Source organism: Vespa velutina, chromosome 21, assembly GCF_912470025.1.
Source record: "Vespa velutina chromosome 21, iVesVel2.1, whole genome shotgun sequence".
Classification (NCBI taxonomy): domain Eukaryota; kingdom Metazoa; phylum Arthropoda; class Insecta; order Hymenoptera; family Vespidae; genus Vespa; species Vespa velutina.
Genome location: NC_062208.1, coordinates 1868493 through 1886190, shown reverse-complemented (window position 1 = coordinate 1886190; position 17698 = coordinate 1868493). Strand labels below are relative to the sequence as shown.

The 17698-nt window shown below is 26.3% G+C and overlaps 3 protein-coding genes across 6 annotated transcripts; 1 reads left to right on the top strand and 2 right to left on the bottom strand.

The window, feature by feature from the left end:
- Positions 1-2478: 2478 nt before the first annotated feature.
- Positions 2479-5378, bottom strand: LOC124956278 (ubiquitin-conjugating enzyme E2 J2). 2 transcript variants are annotated; one of them, XM_047511835.1, is made up of 4 exons: positions 4804-5378; positions 4547-4679; positions 4201-4329; positions 2479-4012 (listed from the first exon to the last, which is right to left on the bottom strand). In XM_047511835.1, the coding sequence occupies exons 1-4, from the start codon at positions 4926-4928 to the stop codon at positions 3785-3787; spliced, it is 615 nt and encodes a 204-aa protein (XP_047367791.1). In that variant the 5' UTR covers positions 4929-5378; the 3' UTR covers positions 2479-3784. The 2 variants fall into 2 exon arrangements, with proteins under 2 accessions (XP_047367791.1, XP_047367790.1); XM_047511834.1 differs by having other exon boundaries at positions 4445-4679; positions 4804-5377.
- Positions 5379-5786: 408 nt separating this feature from the next.
- Positions 5787-7757, top strand: LOC124956279 (transmembrane protein 98-like). Of its 2 annotated transcripts, XR_007103199.1 has the most exons (5): positions 5787-6163; positions 6271-6380; positions 6477-6609; positions 6722-7088; positions 7129-7757. XR_007103199.1 is itself a non-coding variant. In XM_047511837.1 (4 exons), the coding sequence occupies exons 1-4, from the start codon at positions 6008-6010 to the stop codon at positions 6995-6997; spliced, it is 675 nt and encodes a 224-aa protein (XP_047367793.1). In that variant the 5' UTR covers positions 5787-6007; the 3' UTR covers positions 6998-7121. The 2 variants fall into 2 exon arrangements, 1 of the variants encoding a protein (XP_047367793.1); XM_047511837.1 differs by lacking the exon at positions 7129-7757 and having other exon boundaries at positions 6722-7121.
- A 1532-nt stretch (positions 7758-9289) lies between these two features.
- Positions 9290-14676, bottom strand: LOC124956275 (ATP-binding cassette sub-family F member 2). Of its 2 annotated transcripts, none has more exons than XM_047511833.1 (9): positions 14520-14676; positions 13613-13800; positions 13030-13433; positions 12751-12914; positions 12451-12678; positions 11984-12371; positions 11720-11911; positions 11381-11584; positions 9290-11281 (listed from the first exon to the last, which is right to left on the bottom strand). In XM_047511833.1, exons 2-9 carry the CDS (start codon positions 13791-13793, stop codon positions 11138-11140), a joined length of 1905 nt encoding a protein of 634 aa, XP_047367789.1. In that variant the 5' UTR covers positions 13794-13800; positions 14520-14676; the 3' UTR covers positions 9290-11137. The 2 variants fall into 2 exon arrangements, with proteins under 2 accessions (XP_047367789.1, XP_047367788.1); XM_047511832.1 differs by lacking the exon at positions 14520-14676 and adding an exon at positions 14212-14327.
- Positions 14677-17698: the final 3022 nt, after the last annotated feature.

The following is a 17698-nucleotide window of genomic DNA, read 5'->3' as shown; positions in this document are numbered from 1 at the left end:
TAATCTAATTAATATATAGGAAGCTAATCGAAAACTATTATAAAGGGTAATATAGCGATAACAGATTTTTCATATACACATTCAACACGCTCATACACATACACACACAAATATAAGTTATTTCATTGGTTTTTTTATGTATTATGTACACGTTCGTATCATACAAAACGAAATGTTAAACGTCGAAATTATTTAAATTGTTTATCGATTGATTTATTTATTTATTTGTAAATATTTTATTTCTTTTTTCTTTTTTTTTTTTTTTTTTTTTTGTTTTTTTTTCTTTATATATCAAATTATATATTATCATTTAATAAATTAATTATTATAATTTCTTTTTTCCTTCCCTTATATTTCTTTTTTTTCTTTTTCTTCTTCTTCATTTTAATCGAAAGTATCGAGACGAATTTTGTTGAATGTGAAAGAAAGAGGAAGGAAAATTTAGGATAGAGAAAAAGAGAGAAGAAGGAAAAAAAAGAAGAGATAAAAAAAAAATAGAAAGAAAGAAAAAGAAATTAAGAAAAAGAAAAGAAAGAAAAGGGAAGAAGTACAAAGGTCGGCAAGGTTTCTTCTTCTTCTTCTTCTTCTTTTTTTTTTTCCTCTGTTTTCTTTTTCTTTCTTTCTTTCTTTCTTTTTTTCACTTATAAGACGGCTATATGGTTATAAGGGATCAGACAAGAAAACCAAAGCTGGTTCACAGGATGTTGTCCTTCCTCCCGAGAGCACTTGGACAACGAACCATTCAGAGAAAACTAACGGTTTATCGTTACGAACACCATCCACTGTCTCCAAGAATATCGTGTCTTATTCTTTATATACTTTAAATCGGTTGTAAACATACGGATGTAAACATTTTATCAAATCAAATTATAAAATGATCCAAATTGTTCTCTTTTCTTTTTTTCTTTTCTCTCTTTTTTTTTTCTTTTTTTCTTTTTTTTTTTTTTTTTTCTATGATTTGTTGTTAGGCATGTATTATCGTAATACTCGCGATATCGATATTTCTATTTTTATTTTGTAATTCTATTTTATTTCATTTCGTTTCTTTTTTCTGTTTTATTTATTTTGTTTTTTTTTTTTTTTCTTTTTTTTTCTATTTTCTTTTTACTTTTTACCTTTTAATATTAACATTCTCACGAACGTGCACGTATTAGATTTTACTATTAGAAGTTCGTCATTCTTTTTTTATTTTTGTTTGTTTTTTTTTTGTTGTTGTTGTTGTTCTTGCTGTTGTTGATATGTTCGAAAATATTTCTGTGCTATTTTAATATTGGCTCGTTTATATTCTTACGTAGGCAATTTTTTTTTCTTTTCTTTTCTTTTCTTCTTTCTTTTTTTTTCTTTCTTTCTTTCTGCTATCGTGTGTTTTACCCTTCATTATATATATATATATACATATATACATATATATATATATATATAAATATTATTATCGTCAATTCTAAATAGATAATTTTATTTTCCACGTATTTTAAAAAATCAATCACATTTCATCGATCAGATGTACTTCAAAAAAAAAAAAAAAAAAAAAAATCAATCTCAAAAAAAATCAATATAAAAATCATCGATTTCTATAGATCTCATGATTTTTTAAAATATTTTCTATAGAAATTTATTTATGTTTACGTTTCTTTTAATACGTGAATTTCAAAAGAGATTACAAACTTCTACGTACAATTTTTAATCGGGATGAGAAGTAGGAGCGAGGTGGTGTTGGGGAGGGAGGGTGTAGGAAGGATTTTATTTCATTAGAAATATATATATTTAAAGAGAGAGAGGGAGGGAGAGAGAGAGAGAGAGAGAGAGAGAGAGAGAGAGAGAGAGAGAGAAAAGCATCGATCAATCTTTGGATATAAATATCTAATCGAATATAAAAGCTTTTGTGTGTTTTTCAAGTATAGTCTTATAGAGTTCTTATCAACGAAGTGTGCCTTATATATATATATATATTTTTTTTTTCTTTTTCTTTTTCGATAGGAGAGGGGGAAGAGAAAAAAGTATATAACTATAAAATTTACATACATAATAGTAATAAAGATAATGATATAGATTATTAGAAAAATCGCATGATTCCAAAACTTATAGAAGAAAAAAAGAAATGTATTAATATTTAAATTGATTTATAAGATTTTGAAGGAAGATAGATAATATTTGATTATAAAGCGATAGATTAAAATTTATATTTAACTATTTTTAAGTGGAAGAAATTTATATGTATATATATATATATATATATATATATATATATATATATATATATCTCAATAATTATAATAAATATAATATGGAAACAAACTGAATCGACTTTGCCTCTATCAATTATCTTCTCATCGATTTTATATAAATTATTATTTACATTTTGTGTCTAATAATCGAATGAATCAAATATTTATTTGACTAATACATTCGTAAAATATATATATACATACATATATATGTATGTATGTATGTATGTATGTATGTATGTATGTATGTATGCATGTATGCATATATATATATATGTATATGTATGTATGCATATATATATATATATATAATCCATTCTATATTGGCACATCGAAGAGGCAAAGATTAAGTTGTTTATTTAAATTTGTGCATTTCATTAATTATATAAAATTTCAAATGTGTGCCTAAATTTAATCATAATTAAAATAAGCATTTAACGAAATCAAACAAATCAGCGGAACAAATGAAATTTTCTTATTTGGAAAATATTTTGCAAAGTTGTTGGTGAAAATAGCATGGATTATATGTTGGAAAAAAAAAAAGAAAAAAAAAAAGGAAGAAACAATTTTCTTTTTAATTTTTAAATTAACTAATAATAAATCTCTACGATTTAAACGATTTTAAATTGTTTAATATCATATTTCAAATTACGATTAAATCTAGATCATCAATGGCTAACCTTTGGAAGTTTAAATAATAATGATAATTTGGATTTTCATTAATAGTTACGAAGTCACTAGTTGATTAATGATGTTTCATATCCTAAATATGTATATTTAAAATGACTTCATATCTATATCAAGAATGGTAATTGTTATAGGTAGAAAGACTATTGTTGTAGCTAACTGCAATCATCATTGTCATTAAAATTAGGGATTATAGTACAATTTGCATCTTACAATTATCCCCTGATATAAAAATCTATCAAATGTCCATTACTAACATATTGATCAAAGTGAATAATGATTTTCACAAAAATTCGGCATAGATCAATAGGCAAGTCAATGTAGCATATATTTTCGATAAATTCTCTCTTTTCTTTCTTCTTTTTTTTTTCCCTCCCCTTTTTTCTCATTTTATCTTTTCTTTTGTTTTCTCCTTTCTTTTTCATTTTTTTCCTTAAGGCTTCAACATTTTCTAATCATCGCAAATATAAATGATATATATTCAAAAAAAAAAAAAAAATAATTTATATTTGATAGTATGAATAATAACGTATCTTCGTGTAACAATAAATTATATAAAGGCATTATATGTAAAGATGTTAGACAGACAGAATATTAATTTTGTACTTTTTTACAAGCTTTACAAAATTATTTGTCGAACACGAATCAAAGTGATAAAGGGTGGTGGGAGGGCGAGGGAGGAAAAAAAGAAGAAGAAAAAGAAGAAGAAGAAGAAGAAAAAGAAATCATATAAATAAGATTCCTCTTAATGTTCTAAGATTCAATATTATTCATACAAAATGTCTTAAAGTCTTGAGAAGCCTTAAGTGAGATGCATGCAGTCATCTTCCTACCATTTTATTATTCTTATTGAATACTTTTAAATCCCCAATCTACTCACTTTTACTATATTCTGTGGCAATGCTCCTCAATACATATTTTACTATAAAAGCAAATGCTGCAAAACCAATCAGAACAACGAGATTAGTAATTGCACCATGTAATGGACTTTGTTCTCTATGTAATTGATCTCGTATCAAGGAAGAAACTTCTGATGCGGTAGACTGATGCCTTGCCTGTTTTTCCAATTCTTTTCTGCGTTCTAATTCCACTTTGATGATCTACAACAATATAATAAAAATATTAGAAAGAAATGATTTTATTCATTCAGTGTTTTTTTTTTTTTTTTTTTTTTTTTTTTTTAATCACTTGTCTACTCAAAGAAAGGAAAAAAGAGAGAGAAAGAGAGAGAGAGAGAGAAAAAAGAAGAAGAGAAGAACAAAAAAAAACAAAAAAAATAGAATATTACTTCAACCGTCTCTGGAAATAATTCGCAAAACATTTTGTCACGTAGATTATATTCCAAACTTTGCATTGCTAATTCCCTTTTTTCATAATCTGTCGTATTAATACTGCCAAAAGTCGGGCTCTTTTCAATCTGTAATTAAAAAAAAAAATATACATATATATATATATATATATTAATATCATAATCCAATCCTTGTCGTTTTCTCACATAAATAAAATATAATATTATATTTTATTTTATATACCATAAAACTAAGTAATCCTGTTAGTATAGTTGATACACTCCAAGCTGGATTCCATGTATCGGGATGAAAATCGGTATTTGATAAACAAAGTTTTGTATTAACCTTAAATCGGCCATTTGGTGTTGTCATATAAATGCTAGGAGGTTGAAATGGAAATTCTCCTGGAAATATAAGTTTTCCGTGATAAAATCCTCCTTCGTAGGGTGTCTTCTCTGGTCCTTTCACTACATAATGCCTATGAAAAAAGAAAAAGAAAAAGAAAAAGAAAAAAAAAAAAAAGTAGATATAAATGACTTTCATTATTCTGTTCAAAAAAAAAGAAAACCATTCGAAATAATTCAAAAATATTTATCCATTACCATTCTAATATATTAGATGGTACCGGTTCTGCCAAAACATATGGCACAGGATCCTTTTTAAGACGTAAGTAATCCTGCTTTAAGCGAGCTGTCGCACTGTTAGGTTTTTTGTTCATTCTTACCATATATGCTGTAACTTAATGCAAAACCTTCGGACAATCCTTAATTTTCTTTTCTAATTTCTCACGTTATATTATAATAATAATAAGAATAAATGAACATGAATAATTTATCAATTTAACGTTTCTATATTAATTTTCAATTTTAATTCAATAATAAAAATATATATTAATATTTTTATCATCTAATGTACAAATTTACGTATAAATAATTTCTCAGAATTAGGTTAGAAATTGTTGATTTACGATTTATCCATTGAAATCTAATAAAACTAATTGTCATGAGGAAATGTAAATATCGAAAAATGATTTAACGATAATATTAATATCATTAAGAAAATTATAACTTGCTCCGTTCTTTCGATGATACTATATAACCGTCCATGAATAATACTGAATGACACTGGATTTGACAGTAACGTCTCACACTACTTTCGTATGAGAAACATATGACTTCGAAATACTTCTACCAGAGTATTCTATGCAGTGCTGCCACGTTGTAGGACTTTTAGAAAATTATATATATATATATACATGTACGTATGTATGCATACATCATATATATAGTTATGTGTATATATGCATATATATGACTTGGAACGTGTAAGATTTGAGCATACAATAGATAGCATCGATGATCTTATCTATACTATATATGTTTTTCTATCCTTTTTGTTTTTAAATACATTCAATTTGATGATATTTATAATATTATAAATAATTTGATATGTAACGTATATATATATGTATATAATATATATATGTATATGTACATTATATATATATATATATATATATATGTTAAACATCAGAACAATATATGATCTTATATAATGTTTGATGCGTCCAATAATGAAATGTTTGTTACTGGTGAATTGAGCATAAGATCCGTGACAGTCTCCGCCTCCCACCGTCTGTCACTGAAGAGAATGGATAGCATTGTTGATAGTTCAACCATAAAACGTATTACTTTAAATGTTTTCCTACAAAAAGGTCAACGTGATAAATTTGATATACATTCAAATGTTATTATTATGTCCATTATATGTTTGTAATTATTGATAATAATTATATTTCTAATTAAAATGAGTTCACCAGTGTCAATAAGTAATTCTGCATCGCTAACTGGTAATAATGGAATGGAAACAGTAGTGGCAGTGGCACTTGGCGCGCTTGCTGCTGTTTTTCTTGGTGCTCTCTTAGTATTACTTGTCATTTGTCGTAGACAACGTTGTTATTATGTTAGTTGATATCATTCAATTTAAATCCTTATGGATAAGATTATGTAAAAAAAAAAAAAAAAAAAAAAAAGGAAAAAAAAAAATTATAACTTATTATAATATTTTAGAATCAAAAAGATTCACCAGATCTCAGTTCAGATTTATTAGAAGGAGAGAATAATCCTGGATTAGGTTTGGGTACATGGGAAAGTGAAGAATGGCTTGCCGGTGCTGAAAGGTATAATATATATACATATAAGTTTATAAATTTAAAATTATTAAAGTTTTTTAAAAATATAAAATATAAAAGATATGATCATTGAAATATTTATAGATGGGTCGATGATGCTACTGGTTTAGCACCACCTTGTATCGCTGTACTTCGTTCTTGTCATGCTTTGGCAGCAAGTCTTACTGCTATTGCAGGAACAGTAAATAGCAATACAGTACCATTGGAAATAGTAGATGTACGTATAATTTCTATATTCTTTCAATTATTATAATATATCATTATTATATATTCTATATATGTATATATATATATATGTATATATAAATATATATTTTTATTATTTTTAGGTTGCTAGAAGAATTCCACCTCGTGTCGATGATGTAGTACGAAGTTTATATCCACCTTTGGATGCTAGATTATTGGAAGCAAGAGTGGCTGCATTGGTATTAGCTGTTACTCATTTAGCGTTAGTAACTAAACACGGTGTTCCAAAAAGTCAAGCTAGAAAATTAACATTCATTGATCAGGCATTAAATGACATGGATTCACATTTGTTAATATTAAGAAATGCCGCATTAGCGCAAGAAGCTGTATGTTCTATTCCAGCTTCTACATCGGTCTAAATTAATTTCATTGAATGGAGAACAGAAAATTAACAGTATTTATATAAAGGCCTCTCTCTCTCTCTCTCTCTCTCTCTCTCTCTCTCTCTCTCTCTCTCTCTCTCTCTCTCTCTCTCTCTCTCTCTCTCTCACACACACACACATACACGCACACACACATAACACACACTCTATCTGTTTCTATTGCCTTTATTTTATTTTATAAAAATATTAAAATATTTTAGAGATTTCTTATATAAATGTTTTATAGAAATAATCTACTTTATAGATTGACTATTATATTTTTGATATCCCATAAATAATTCGTTCAATTATGTATAACAACAAATCTTTCTGTAATGATCAACTGAGAATAATTTGCGATGGTAAACTCATACGAAAAGACAGCTCTTAACGCCATCTACAGTATATTTTTGAAAACAAATTTATCATCTCTCAATTCAAATTTAAATTTAATAGAAAAGAAAATTATTTGTTTAATTTTTAATTAATTACTATTAACTAAACTAATTACAAATAGTAATCTAATAGTATTATAGTTAATTGTATAAAACTTTTATATATATATATATATAAAATATAAATACATGTTACACGTGAATTCTTTAAATGTATTAAAAAAGAGATTATAGTTAGAAATACACATGGCATATGAAGATATATCGAAATAATGAAAAATAATAAGTATTGTTATATAAATATTGATAAATGATATATCGTAGTTAATATTTTATATATAAACGTAATGTCTTCCATATTAGATATATATTTTCTAACAATTTACATTGTCCTAATTCATAATGTTGCAACATGATATTGAATAAATCAAATTACGTTTTAAATAAATATCCTAACTTGCATTTTATTTTTGTAATAATACGAAGTAGAGTGTACATTGTATTGATTTATTTATAATTTACTTACTTTTTTTCGCAGTACAATGTATACATGAAATTATTATATATTCATTATGTGATGAATCATATATACATACATACATACATAGATACATATATATATATATATATATATATATATATATATATATATATATATACATCTTGCAATGAGATATATAAAAAGAAAGAAAAGAAAAATTTCATAAAAATTATATGTTCTTTAATATAAATAAATATTTTGATATTGGATATTAAATAATACTTCTTATTTATTATATACCAAATATAATACATTACATTGTAAATAAAAGATTAAACATTGGATATTCCATTCAAGGATAAAATTTTTCAATTAATTATTGAAACAAGATTTTATTTTGATCATATGAAAAAGCTTTATTTTATTTTATTTTTGTTTTTTTTTTTTTTTTTGTTTTGAAATGAAACTTTGTTTGTTAAAATCGATTAAGAATTACGTCTATTCTTCTTGATCTTAGTATCAATGTAAATCATTAAAAAATCAGAGATAATGAATAGCCTTAAGTAACGCTATGCATATTGTATCTCGTTCGTTTAAATATATTCTTTCTTTTTTTTTATTATTGTACATTATCATCGTCATATATAATATAGAACACATTGCACACGTATATAATGTTTAAGTATAAACTTGTTTTCTCTCTATTCTGATTATTATTATTAATTATTATTTATTAATTATTATTAATTATTAATTATTATTATTATTATTATTATTATTATTATTATCATTATTATTATTATTTTTGACAAATTAATCAATGAAATCGACGAGCGAGTTCACTAATAATAGTTTTTCCTGTTTGAGTATAACAAAGCGAATTTATCGTTTCGAATTGAATCAGAAAATGGGAGCATCGATTTACGGACATTAATAAGCACTTTCATTCATGGGCTAGTTCATGGTCACTCGAGCTTTATATGAAAATCAATTGTAGATATATAATTAACGTATTTTTCATTGTATAAATTTAAAAGACGTTGCTTATATGAAAACTTTTATTTCCCTTAAAATAATAATCGAAAACAATAGTTTTACGTTAGCGATTTATTCAGACATAATTCGTGAAAGATTTCAAAGTTAAAAGTTTTACTCAGCTTTTTCCAACTTTTGAAAAAAGATTTATCTTCTCTTACTTTCTTTTTTGAAAAAAAGAAAAAAAAAAAAAAAGAAGAAAAAAAAATCGTGGTGTCAAAAATATTGCGCCTTTTATTTCGAGAATAATTTATACATTTATTTAGGATTTATTTTATGCATAAACTTTTAAAAAAAATTTTAAAAAGGATTTATTTTATGCATAAACTTGTTCTCTACAATTTTAAAAAGTTGAATTAATGCTCGCTTAAATCTTCATTTTTTTTTTTTTTTTTTTTTTAATACAATCTTGTTCGTCAAAATCGATCAATTATCATGCCTGAATTCTTTGTTCGCACAAACAAACCACTGTTAACCGGCAGCAATAAATGAATAAAATAATAATATGAAATATTTAATTATATAATTAATAATTAATAATCGATGATAATTTAATTATTAGATTTTAAGAATAAAAAACTTTTATAAATAGTTATTAATGATTATTTTTTATTTATGAATAAGAAGTAGTTCTTAATGATTATTTATTTAATTTTTCTTTGATAAAATCCTTTTGTCTTTTCTGATTATCATTGAGAACTTTGTTTTTAAGATGTTCCTTGTAATTCAAAATATTATTACATTTTACTTTGTAAACATTTATAAAGATTAAATTTTCAATTTCAAATAATATTCCATTTCATTGATCATTTAATTCACTTGATAAGACTTTTTAATTATAAACTTTAAATAATTGATTAAAAATATTTTCATTGAAAAAGAGAAAATTATTTTTTAACATCATGAAAAGAAGAAAAGATTCTATTTTTGCTTATTTTGAACTTTCTTTCATATACATACATATATACATACATTGACCGACAATGATTAATATAATATAAAAGTATAGTCATCGTTAGACCATGGGTTTTCAAAAAGAGTTAATCTCTAAGTGATAAGACCCAAACGAGATCGATATTACATACGATATAATGTAAATATCATATATTTTGTAAGAATTATAACGAAGCACTTTTATATTTTTATTAATATTGATCATAGTTATGACATTGTATATATCATGCTTCGTATATTTTCTTAATTACATTATATAATTTTCCATTGAAAATAATATCGAAAATTATATCAAAATTATGGTTTTTTTTTAAATATTTTATTATTGCATATAAAATGCATGCCTTTTGATAAGGACAGTGAGAGAGAGAAAGAATGAAAGAGAGAGAGAGAGAGAGAGAGAAAATATCAATATCTGTCAAAAATTGTTTTTTTTCAATGTTTTTGATATTGCCACGTGATATTATTTATAACATTAAGGAATACTCAAGTTTATTAAAAGGTTTTATTAAAAAAAGATAATGAATTAAATTTTAAAATATTTCATATATAATTTTATTATTAATTTGACTCTCTAAGATATGTATTGATTACTAAGATTATATATATATATATATATATATATATATATATATATGATCAATAAAAAAATTTCATCTTAATAATCAATAACAAAAATTTCAAAGCATCTATTTAAAACATTTAGATGTTGCATGTTCTTTTTCTTCCTTGGTTTTTTTTTTTTTTTTTTTTTGTATGTATAAGTTTCACATCACAATTTTGCAAAGATGTCTATAATTTTTCTTTTCTTTTTTTTCTTCCTTCAAAAGAGATTTAATTGTTCATACATAAAATGAAATTTATTTTTAATAATCTCATAATGATACATTGCTGCAAGAGAAACATTGATGGATAACTTATAATTGATGGAAAAGGATAAATGCATGGAGAAAAAAAGAGAGAGAGATAGAGATAGAGATAGAGATAGAGATAAAGATAAAGAGAGAGAGAGAGAGAGAGAGAGAGAAAGAAAGAGAATTTTCACCATTAGAAATTCATAACCATAAGATGTGTACATTTGTTGTATATTTTAATGACGTATTATTTAAATAAATTAACTAGGTAATCTCGTGTCACCGGTACGCTACACAGCAGCATAAGTGCAGTGACAATAAACGATCAAGACCATAGATAAAATTTTAAAGTAATAGAGAGTGCTCTGGATAAAAGGAGAAATGTATTAATATATATTGAATAATAAAGGGCCTTGCATTATTTTCCTCTATTGATAAAATCCTTTTGCCTTTTCTGATTATCATTGAGAACTTTGTTTTTAAGATGTTCCTTATAATTCAAAATATTACCACTCCACTTTGTAACTGTCCCATTTTCACACACCCATATCTCTTCTGCGACCTAAAATAAAAATATAAACAATTATTCTCCATATATTCTAACATAATCTTAACTCCAGTGAAATTATTTTTTTCTTCTATTTTTTCAAACAACGCTCACTTGATTTATCAATCTGAAATCGTGAGATACTAGAACCATTCCACCATCAAAATCATTAATTGCTTCTGCAAGTGCATCTATTGTTTCCATATCAAGATGATTTGTAGGTTCGTCAAGAAGTAATAAATGTGGTACTTGCCAAGCCAACCAAGCAAATACTACACGACAACGTTGACCATCAGATAATTGACGAATTGGACAGACCTATTAAAAAATAATTATATGATTTGTATGATCATTTTGTAACATAAGTTTTTTTTTTTTTTTTTTTTTTTTTTTTTTTTTTTTTTTTTTTTCTTTTTTTTTTCTCTCCCTTTTCCTTTTTAAGTTCATGCATACTTGTTGACGTCCAGTAAGTCCGTAACGACCAATAATTTTGCGCATTTCTTCTCGTTCTTTAACATCTGGAAAAGCTTTCATCATATAATCCAATGGAGAAATATCCAAATCTAAAAGCTCATGTAAATGCTGATGATATCTTCCTATACGTAGATGACTATTTTTACGTATCATACCACTTGTAGGGACCAACTGAAACAATATTATATTTATTAGCAATAAGTATTTTAAATATTAGGATTTGACTTTTTTCTTTAAACTTACATCACCATAAAGTAATTTTAATAATGTACTCTTTCCTGCACCATTAGGACCAACTAAAGCAAGTCTAGTATCTAAATCAATACCGAATTCCAAATTTTTATATATCCAGGGAGAATTTTCATTGTAACGAAAACTCACATTCTGCACCATGATAACAGGTGGTGGTATAGTTCCACAAGATGGAAAATAAAAATTTAATACTTTATCGTTGACAACTTTTTCCGTAAGACCTTGTGCCACCATTTTTGCTAAGGTCTTCTCTTTTGATTGAGCTTGTCTTGCCAATTTAGCAGAACCATGCCCAAATCGTGCAATATAATTTTTCATATGGGCAATTTGATCTTGTTCCCAATTGTATTGTTTCGCTTGATTCTCCAATAATTCCATTCTGATAAAATAATTTAATAAAAATTATAATATACAAATTATTGGATCGTTATTGAAAAATCAAATATTAATCATTTTACCTTGTTTTAACAAAAGCTTCATAATTTCCTGTGTAATATTTTAATTGTTTCTTATTGACATGTATAATATTTGTACAAATGCCATTAAGAAAATCTTGTGAATGAGAGATGATAACCAAAATTCGTTTATACGTTTTCAATTCTTCCTCCAACCAAACACAAGCATCCAAATCCAAATGATTAGTTGGTTCATCAAGTAACAATAAATGAGGTTTCACATACAGTGCTCTATATATATTCAATGATTAGAATATATATACACATTAATAATGTAAATATTAGTTTTGTATTATTATATACCTAGCAAGAGCTATACGCATACGCCATCCTCCTGAAAAATCCTTGGTAGCAGTTTTTTGCATTTGAGGAGTAAAACCTAAACCATGTAATATATGAGCAGCACGAGCTTCTGCAGTATCAGCAGCCATATCATCCAATCGTTCATATACATCCATTAATTGTTCCTATAAAAATATTAAGATTGGAGAAACTAAAAAAAAGAAAGTGTCTACTCTTTCTTTTTTTTTTTTTTTTTTTTTTTTTTTGAATGATAGACAATTGAAAAAGAATATTTCAGACCTGTGCATCTTCTTCCTCGCAATCAACCAATTCCTCGGCAAGTTTCTCAAGTCTTACTCTTTCTTCGTCAACTTCCATGACACATTCTAAAGCTGTTTTATTGCTAGCGGGCATTTCTCTGGTCAAATGAAAAATATCAATTTGATCTGGTATAGGAACTTCTCTATTTCCAAGTACTGCCAATAAAGTAGACTTTCCAGAACCATTAAGACCAAGTAAACCGTAACGTCTTCCACAATTTAATTCAAGCATAGTATCTTGTAGTAATTCGCAACCGTGAAAGGTAATAGAAAAATTTGATATTTTTATATCTCTACTTCGTGGATGTGAAGCCAGAGATCCAGTGCATGAACGTGCTTCAGCATTGAGCCTAGCATCTGCTTCTAGCTTTAAACATAATGCCTCTAAAGAACAAAAAAAAAAAAAAAAAAGAAAAAAAAAATCAAACAAACAAAAAAATATAAATTTGTAAAATTTAATATGTCATTTTGTAACAAATCTTTTTTCTTTCTTTCTTTCTTTATAAATCACAGGAGTATCAATTTGTAAACTTAAAAGATAATATACATTGTAATGTCTTTACCTTCTACGCTAATAGTCGTTCCATTAGTTCCATTTTGAATAGGTTCCTCCGACGCAGCATTTAGATCCTTTCCATCTTCTGCGGATTTTGTTTGATTGATAGTTGGTTTTTTGCCAGATTGTCTAGCCTTAGCGGCTTCTTTCTTTTTCTGTTGTTGTTTCTTTTTCGCGTCGGACGGCATATTTTATCTGTAATCAAATAATAAAAATAATTTCTTCATTAATATTATAATCTTTTAATATAATAAATTTTAATAAATTGTGATTTCTCGTTGTGATAAATTCGTTATGTAAGACGTAGGTTAGAAATGTGAGATAGCACATGTACGATAAAACGTGAAAAGAGAATATAATTGAATAAAGTATTTTAAATATTCTCTATCGTCTTAAACGAGCTGGTCTTTGAAAGAAAGAGAAACCAATAGAGTATCGAGAAGGACAAAGTATAGTCTGTCTTGTCAAGAATAAAGCAATCCATTACTTTTTCGTTCTAAATATTAATTTCTAAGGTGTTAGAGTTATAATCGATATTTATCAAAGCTACGATATTCAAATACTTCTATCGAGTTATCGTTTTCCATTAGATTTTAGAAAGCTCACCTAATTGTGCGCCAAAAAATGAACGATTCTTCCGACACAGAACACACGTGCACGGATAAAGGCAAAGCCATTGAGTGGAAGAATAGTTTGTCAGGTTGACTCACAGATGGTACTACCTGATACGTATAAATTTTTCAAGCGAAAACTTGGAAGGGAGGGGGGGAAATTTTTAAGGGGGGAAGAAAAAGCAAAACAAAAAAAAAAGAAAGAAAGAAGAAAAGAAAAAGAAAAAAGAAAGGAAAAAAAAAGAATAGTTTGATAAAAGATATCAAGATAATAAATGTCGATGATTAATCGTGCGTTATTACCTTTTCGTTGAAATCCAATGACGTTTCTCGTTAAACGTTCAAAGTTATTAATAACGATTTTTATAAACGAGCTCTTCTTTTTTTTTTTTCTTTTTTTTTATAGAAAATATCTACGCACCTTTTTTTTTTTTTAATTCAAATACATTTCTAATGATTCCCGTAATCAAATATATTAATTTCTTTACATATCGAGTAAGAGTGATCTATTATCAGTTAACCTTTCTTTCATTATTTAAATACTCATACGTCATCTGAATAAGCGCCGTCGATAAAGTAGTACATTACTATACGATATCATACAATGTATATATACTTTAGTACATATTAGGTTGGAAACTATGAAACGGCCGTTTTTGTTTAGTTATTAATTCACACTCAACGCCCGTTTCATAGTTTCCAACCTAATAGTTTGAATTATATATGTAATACGTTATTTGCATTAAAAAAAAAAAAAAAAAAAAAAAAAAAAAAAAAAAAAAAAAAAAAAATTTATTTGCAAATATACCGATAGAAAGAGAAAAGAGGAAAAAGAAAAAGGGAAATAATTTATGAACCGAATAATAAAGAAATGTAATAATCAATATAAACAACGATATAATCATTGGGGGTTAAAAGCTTTATAAAAAGATTTAAAATGGAGAACGGATTTATGGGGATTAATGTAATAAAAATAATAATGAAATTTCAACGGTGAAACTCTATCGATTATTTTTTTTTTTTTTTTTTTTTTTTTTTTTTTTTTTTATGGAAAAAGTAACAAGTAGAAATGGGATAAAACCGCAAATGGAAAATCCCTCTTAACATTTCCTCAGCATAATAATTTGCAATTCAGGCTGCTGCTACTACAGCCTCCGCGTCGTGCATGTTGTAGCAAGGATACATTAGCAATGCATTTCTGTCTTGCCTACGTACGAATGTGTCATCGTAGATTTAAGAATAATTCGCCTTCGTTATTACCATTAATGAAGCAATGAAATCACACATCGACATCATCATCATCATAATCATCATCATCATAATCATCGTCATCCATCGTACGATTAATATAAAAAGAATTAAACTGAATTAATCTCGTACGAATAATTTTCAATTAATATCTAAAGTGTTTGATAGACAGAGAAAAAGAGAGAGAGAGAGAGAGAGAGAGAGAGAGAGATAAGATTTCGTGATCGCGAATTAAATTATTACGAAATGAAATTAATTTTAAATTATATAGAGCTTTTTAAAGATAACGATATGCGTGTGACAATTTTATCGTGATACAGTTTTGTCTGGTTGAATAACTCGATAAACGTCACATATTAATAACTAAACCGAGAAGTTGTGTAATTCAGTGGGTGGTTGCCTTTCTCTATTATAACTGGAGTTTAATGTAGCTTTTATATACATATATTCATACATACATACATACATACATATATATGCATGTATATGGACGAGTATGATTTTTCAAGATCTCAATAAAGAATTCGATGGGGGGGGGGGGGGAATGAAAAAGAAATAGAAATAAAAAACAAAAAAAAAAAAAAGAAGAAAAAAAGAAATAAGTAAAAAAAAATATATAAAAAGGGAGAATAAAACAGAATAAAAAGAAATTAGATCCTCTAATCTTATTACGTTTCTATAATGATTAAAATCAAAGAACGATATTTAATAAGAATATTTCTGATATAATTTTGGATCATGTCGAGCGACATAAGTAATTGTTCTCTTTTTCTTCGATGGAATTTGTACATGCTGCAACACTTTTACTCTCCATCCATCGGTCAGAGTCGATCGAAAGTTGTGACTTGTATACACTTACCACAAAGTAAATTCGAACAAAAGAGAACAAGAGGGATAAGAAAAAAAAAACAAAAAAAAAAAAAAAAAAAAAGAACGCCACAACCAGTGAATTGTCACGAAGGTCGACGCTCATTTTTTTTTCTTTTTTTTTTTTTTTTTCCTTCTCCTTTATATATTTTTTCTCTCGGCACCAATCTCTTCTCCCTACTCCTGTCTCACCTTTCTTTTTCCGAAAGTTTCATTTTCTGATCGAGTCCAAGTAATAATCTTCTTATGGATTTCGATACGGGGTCCATAATGACCTTGAGAAAAGTCCACTTATATAGGTTATAATACGTAAAATGGATTATATTAAAAATTGTGTTACAACGTGAAATGTTTTTTTTCTTCTCTCTCTCTCTCTCTCTAATTATTGATCTCCATGTCTATATTTTTTTTCTTTCTTCTTTTCCTTTTATTTTTTTTTTACCGACGGAAATTCTCGCGAGTTAATAATTATTGTAAACTTATTAATATCATTTTTATATCATTTATACTCTTATGTCTATAATGTTATATATATATATATATTCCATCTATCTTGTAACTTGCGTAATAGACGATCATTGGCCAACTACTTATGCATAGTGGTATACGATACTACCAACCGATACTCCACATCCAGTCTGGTTTTCTTTATTTTTGTCTACATTCTATCTCTCTCTCTCTCTCTATCTCTATCTCTATCTCTATCTCTGTCTCTCTTCCACCTTAAAGATAGAGCTTGAAAGTAACAGTATTTTACAGTCTCGTTTCTTTCTTTTTTTTTCTTTTTTTATTTTTTTCTTTTTTGTTTTCTTTTTTTCTCTTTCTTCTCTTTTCTTCCCTTTCCTTCAAAACGATTAATAAGAAAAATGAAATGATCGAAGTGAAGTGAAGTGGAGTGAAGTGGAATGCCGTGTTTATGAGGTATATAATAAAATGAAGAAAAAAAAAAAGAACAGAAAAAAAGGCAGAAAAAGAAAAGAAAAGAACGTATGAACGATCATCGACTAAGAAGTTTCGATTAGAAATAATTATATCCGTTGACAAATACGTAATTGTATCCTTTGTAACTTTAATACATTTGTGTAGTTTCTTTTTTTTATATATATATATATATATATATATATATATATATATATATATATATGCACACACACACATACGCACGCACGCACGCATACACGACATACAAACGCACACATACGTATATATATATAAAATTTCAAATGTAAAAATAATAATATATTTTTCGTCGTGTGAAAGTTTTATAAATTTTTCGAAGGTTCTTTTTAATTCTACTTTTTTTTTCTTTTTCCTTTTTTTTTTTTTTTTTCTTTTTTGATGGCCTTCCGGTATCCTTGCATTCGACA